The sequence below is a fragment of the Malus sylvestris genome, chromosome 17 (assembly GCF_916048215.2).
Source record: "Malus sylvestris chromosome 17, drMalSylv7.2, whole genome shotgun sequence".
Classification (NCBI taxonomy): domain Eukaryota; kingdom Viridiplantae; phylum Streptophyta; class Magnoliopsida; order Rosales; family Rosaceae; genus Malus; species Malus sylvestris.
Genome location: NC_062276.1, coordinates 20333324 through 20339976, shown reverse-complemented (window position 1 = coordinate 20339976; position 6653 = coordinate 20333324). Strand labels below are relative to the sequence as shown.

Genomic DNA, 6653 nt, shown 5'->3' with positions numbered 1-6653 from the left:
CAAAGACAACAAGATTTAGAAAGGCTGAAATTTACCAAATTGGTGGAAAGAAACCTTAACCAAGCTCTGATACCAATCTGACACGTCCCGACCCCGATATTCCCCGAATACTCGGATAGGCACGTGTTGGCCGACACCGAAGGGTGACAAAAGCCATTTATTGAATACAAGAATAATGATTAGGAAGAAATATACATGAATAAACATTAGGGTCTAGCAGTAATAAACAAAGTTTAATGAAATGTCTAGGGTGCCCAACACACGTTCTAAAACAAGATCACAAAAGGAAAAGTCATTACAAGGTATCACTCAAGTGAGTGATAGACTGCTACTGGTAGGGCAATGCCTCGTACGTTGTGTCGTAGTCCTCGTTTCTAAGACCTAAATGAGGGCGCAAAACAAAGGTGAGTAGACCAAGTTCATATATAATAATAATAATAATAAAACAGTTATCAAGATACTAATCCCCACAGTTTATATAAAGAAAACTACTAGCATAATAAGTGATGAGTTTAATGAAAATCCTAGCATGCCAAAAGATATCTCAAGAGACATATCGTGGAACACAAAATGTCAAACATGTCATAAATTGTCTCTTAGTTTAATGTACTACTAGTAAGATCACTGAATATATATATATATATATATATATATATATATATATATATATATATATATATATATATATATCTCCCGGCCCTAAGCCAGCACCATGGTCTCTGCGCCCGTAGCCAGAGATTACCAACTCCAGGCCCAATGCCTGCTCCGTGTCCCTCAGCCCGTAGCTAGGGATTATTTCTCCCCGCCCAACTGCCAACACCAGATCCTCACCCCAAGCGGCACAGTGTCCACCAGGTACGTACAAATAGTTACGCCTCTCATAAATAACCAATTCATAGTATAAAGTCATCCATCCTCTATACTATAAAGAGGGGTTTCTAACACATGTTCTAGCATCCTATCGTCATCCATCAGATGGCTTACCAATTCATGGTTTTTATAGAAAATACGATATTTAAAAATATAGCTTAATATAGGCTAACAATTAATTCCTCACCAAAAACAAGATGATAAATAACATATTTCATAAATTTGCTTAACAAAAAATCAATTAATAACTCGTAAGGCATGCATTTCATTTATGAAATTAAACTATGAAATTATGCAAATTTTAGAAAGGGTCCACTAACAGATACTCCTTAGCAGTAGAGTTGTGCCGATAAGGATTACGAATTCCCTCACTAGCAACTTCAGCTAAGCACAAAAATGTAATAAATAAATAAAAGGATTTTCTAAAGGATTTGGACTTGAACTAAATTAAATAAAGATTTGGGTTGAATGGGATAAGGTCTAATGGGTTTTAGGATCTTAAGGTTTTTGGGTTAAAAGGGTTTAGGGTGAAGAATGGTGGTTTGGGCTTAAACCCAAACCCACACTCACACACACACACGCTAGCCCACACATACATACACACACGTGCACCTCACACACGTGCACATGCTTACACACACATACCACACTTGCACGGACACACATACACACAACACACACATGCACAACACATGCACACACACACGGGTACACACCCACACATGCACACACGGACACACACTCACACAACACAACCCAAAACACACACACACATGGGCCATGTAGGGCACGGCCCAATCACACACACACTCTACACAAGCACGACCTGCAGGCCAATTAATCAAAAAGGGACTGGGCTGGTTCAAGACTGGGCTAAGGCCCCGAGGTGTTTGAGAAGGCCTGATGGCCTGGGTGGCTCTGGTGCAAATTGGGGAAGAACACCGGAGCTGTTGTAGCTCCGATCGACGGCGAACGTTCAAACAACAGTCAAACTAAGTACCAAATTGAAGACAGAAAATAGCTGAAATGATAGGAACGGAATTATACCACTTAGAATCTCAACTGTGGTCGAGAATGGCGAGGTGGATCTCGGAACTCGTCAGGTTTTCTTGCCGGGTTCTGGAAAACAACAATATAAGGCATGCACTGATTAGAACCTTCATTTGAACTGAGAATGACTCAACAAAATAGAAATAGAGTAGTGAGCCTCGCTTGAGTTTGAGTTTCAAAGGTTTGAAGCTCTCGGCTTCAATGGCAGAACAGACAGAGGTGTTCTACCAACGCATGCAGGGTTATAGTTGTGTTCCTATAGCTCCTAAGATCCTAGATATGTGGTAAATTATTTAGGTTTGATTTTTTTTTTTTTTGAAGAGGAAAGAAACAAAAGCTCTTGGAGCTCTTGGAAATTGAGGTTTCCCATGAGAGAAAGAGAGAGGTTTGAGATGGAAAGTGTTTCGGGAAGAGGGGGAAGAGAAGAGAGTCAGAGAGCTGCCACATGGTAGTTTAGGATAAAAAGGAACCTGGATCAACGACTAGGATTAAAAGAGAATAAGGGATTAAATTGATAGATTTAAAATATGTTTTAGGGGAAAAGAGAAATAAACTGAAAATATGGGGGTGGTTGTAACAATTTACCCCCTTATACAAATTTCGTCCTCGAAATTTAGAAGTTACACGAAAAGAAAGGGATATTGGTTCTGCATTAATTCCTCTGTTTCCCAAGTAGCTTCTTCGACTGCATGGTTTCTCCACAATACCTTTACCAAAGGAATAACTTTGTTCCGCAACACCTTATCCGGTCTGTCAAGGATAGCCACTGGTTCTTCTACATAGCTAGCATCCGGATTTACTTCTAATGGCTCTATCTGGATGATATGAGAGGGATCCGGTACATATTTCCGAAGCATGGAAACATGGAAAACGTTATGGATCAGTGATAACTCTGGTGGTAACTCCAACTTATAAGCAACTGCACCAATTCTCTCAATAATCTGATAGGGACCGACGTATCGATGACTCAACTTCCCTTGCTTATCAAAACGAACAACGCCCTTCCAGGGAGACAACTTCAAGAATACAAAGTCGCCCACTGTAAACTCACGATCCTTGGAGTGTTTGTCTGCAATGCTTTTCTGTCGGTCTTGTGCTACTTTCAAATTCGCCTTAATTAGTTGGATATTAGCGTTGATGGTATCCACAAGCTCTGGTCCCACCAATGGCCTTTCTCCTGCCTCTGTCCAATATAATGGCATCCTACACGCCTTCCCATAAAGTGCTTCAAAAGACGTCATACCAATACTCGAGAAGAATGCATGTACTGACATACTTGATTCACAGCAAATGCCAAATCAGGTCATTTCTAGGTGAGATACTGTAAAGCCCCAACTGTTGATCTATAAAATGTAGGATATAAGAAAAGAGTGCCTGAGTGATCCAATTTTGCAGAACCAACAAGAGTGGAGCAAGACTTGACACCAAGCATATTAGTTTTCTTTAACAAATCAATAACATATTTTGATTGGTTTAGAAACAACCCTTTAGCAGACCTATGAACTTCAATACCCAAAAAGTAATGAATGTCACCCAAGTCCTTCACTGGGAACATAGTTTGTAACTAAGCAATAATAGATTGACAGACTGAGCTAGAGCTACCAGTGATGATGATATCATCAACATATACTAAGATGAAGGTGATGGTAGAATCCTTTTTTATAAACAAACTGGTGTCATAGTAGAAAGAGGAAAATCCCAATGACAGGATGGCCTTGTAAAATGCTTCATACCAGGCTCCAGGTGCCTATTTTAAACCATAGAGAAACCTGTTGAGCTTGCATACATGGTGGGGTTTGGTTTGATCAACAAAGCCAGGTGGCTAGATTATGTAAACATCCTCATTTAAAGTTTGATGCAGGAAATCATTACTTACATCAAGCTGGTGCACAAACCAATCATAGGAAACAACAATGGATAACAAAATTCGAATAGTTATAGGCTTAGCAACAAGACTGAAATTCTCAGAGAAATCAAGCCCCTCTTGTTGATGAAACCTTTTTGCCACTAAACGAGCCTTATATCATTCTATTGAGCCATCTGGTTTATGTTTGACCTTGAACACTCATTTGCAACCTACCAGATTTAAACCAGGATGAGAAGGAATCAAATCCCAAGTTCTAGTGGATTGCAGGCACCAGTTTGACTTGGGGGTGGTGATTTAGTGGTAGTGGGTGGCAAAGTTGCTTTGTTACCTATTCCATTAAGAACCGCAGATTTTTTGTGTGCATCACATTCATGCATTTACAATTCATGTAACGGTATTAATACTTCTGAAAGGTGTTCTATTTGCTTGCAGTTCATGTTTGATACCAGATAAACCAAATCTTGGTTTTCGTTTCCCTTGTGACAGGCCGGGAAGTAAGGGGAAATGCCAAGTATCCGCTTGGGATTATGTCTTCTTAGGACTATTCTGGATGTATAATGCAAAGCTTGAAACTCCTCCTTCATGGATACCAACCAGTGTGGATTCTTTGAAGCTTGCAGAAAAGTTGTTGGTGTTGGAGGAAGATAAGCAAGTGACTCGACAGAAGGTGGGAGAGAATGTTTGGTTGCAGTGACCTTTGGCTTGTGAATACCATCTTTAGCTCTTGTAATCATTGGGTGATAATTAGTAGGCAAAGGTGCAGGTGCCAAAGAGATAGGAAGTTGTGGAGTGCTTGAAGTAGTAGATGCGAATGCGGTAGAACTAGCAAATGTTGTAGAGACCTGATTATGTGATAAACAACCTTGACTAGCAGACCGGTAATTAGTTGTTGTAGAAGGAGCTGGAAGAGTCACAGTAATGGGAGATGAACTTGTAGATGGTGCAACTAGAGAGAAGCTAGAGGCTTAGAACATACCATTCTTAAAAGAAAACAATTGTGCATCAAAAGTGATATGCCTTGATACATAAACTTTGTTAGTCACATGGTCAAAACATCTATGACCACTATGATTGAGACTATACCCAAAAAAAAACACACAGTTTGCTCTTGGCATCAAGTTTGTGAGATGAATAGGGTTACAACTAAGGATAACAAGCACAACCAAAAGCTTTATGAGTATGATACCTTGGAGTTGCTTTGAAAAGTATTTCTCAAGGACTAACAGAAGAGGATTGAGGAGGTAGCCTATTGATGAGATAGATAGTAGTTTGAAAAGCCTCTACCCCAAATTTTGTTGCCAAACCACTCTGAGAAAGAAGAGTTATACCTATTTCAAACACATGCTTATGTTTCCTCTCTACACACTTATTTTGTTCAGGTGTATGAGCATAACTTAATTGATGTGTAATGCCTTGTTCATTAAGAAAACTATGAAAGTTCTTGCTTAAGAACTCACCCCCTGAATCTGACCTTAGGCATTGTATCTTATGTTGGAAATGTGCCCTAAAACCAATCATATGATGATACTTTACGGACATTTCACATGTTAAACTAATCTAGTTTAAATATAAAGGGCAAAGATTATTGTTTGAGCCGTCTCATATAAATGTTATATGCTTAAACGATAAGTCCAAGGAATATGTGATTGGGAGAATGCAATCTAAAGAAGTTAGATTCATGAGACCATTCTTTCGTAGACACATCCTAAACGTTCCTGATCATAGGATTGCCAATTGGGCATTGACAGTCCGTTAAGATCAGTACGTGTTGTGTCTTCTCTCAGGGAGAGTGACTAGTCTCGAGTCATTGGTGTGTGTGACATCAAGACAAGTACGTAGGTGCTTAATAGAGAATGAGTTCACTGAACACGATCAACGAAGAGTTCTCATATTCATGTCACATGAGAACTCATGGTTGGGATAATGCAAAGTAGTCCTTTGACCTGAGGCATCACAGCTGTCTTGTGGTTAAGTCCCTGATCTTTGATTATGCCAAAGTCAACCCATCCGCGGGTGTCCACGGCATCGTTGGGGTTAAGCCACTTAGCTATGGAGGCAAGTGAATGTGCAACAAATGAATGAGATTTAGGAAGTCGTTCCAAATCACATTCAAGGAAATCATATAAGCACACGAATCACATTGGATAGTAGACATGAATAAATAAACTATCAAACCAAACAATGTGGTCAAGAGTATTGTATTAGAGAAAGACCGTATTGCATTTGTAATCCTAAACTGAATAGGTTCTCTACCTCTTCTGATTAGCTTGGGTAACCATGATATGCTGCTAGGTGTCACTCATGGTTTGTGGAAGCCCTAAACGTGTGTAATCACTAAAGGGAGAATTGAAAGTAAGTTTCAATTCACAATCGATTTTAAAGAGTTTTAATCGCCCACTGCCTCGCTAAAAGGAACCTAATGGATTGTACACCGTGTAAGGTGGAGATTGAAGAAACAATGGAGATGAGTAAGAATAATTAAATGGTTTAATTATTTATGGCAAGGATTAATTAATATGTTAATTAATCAAACGAATAAGTTCGTTAAAGACCTCGGGATAGTTTTGGACCTTAAGGCCCAATGGGCTTCGAACGTCAAGCCCATTGACTTAAGTTGTATGACAATTTAATGAATAAAGATTCACAAAGGCCCAAAAGCCCATATCCCTTATATGGCCGGCCATGTGTGTTGAATTAGGGTTTTTGGTTATTTAGGTCATTTAAAGAAGTGACTATATAAAGAACTTTATAGCCTAAAATTCATTAAGGGTTTTCTTTTGGAGAAAATTGGTGAGAACTTGTCTCTCATTTTCTCTCTAGGAGGCCGACCCCCTTGGAGGGTGTATCTAGCAATCCCACTACTCCA

The 6653-nt window shown here is 39.4% G+C and overlaps 1 protein-coding gene across 1 annotated transcript; it reads right to left on the bottom strand.

The window, feature by feature from the left end:
• Positions 1–2416: 2416 nt before the first annotated feature.
• LOC126609822 (uncharacterized) lies at positions 2417–3246 on the bottom strand. Its single transcript, XM_050277742.1, has one exon. It carries the CDS (start codon positions 3192–3194, stop codon positions 2541–2543), a length of 654 nt encoding a protein of 217 aa, XP_050133699.1. The 5' UTR covers positions 3195–3246; the 3' UTR covers positions 2417–2540.
• Between the last annotated feature and the right edge of the window lie 3407 nt (positions 3247–6653).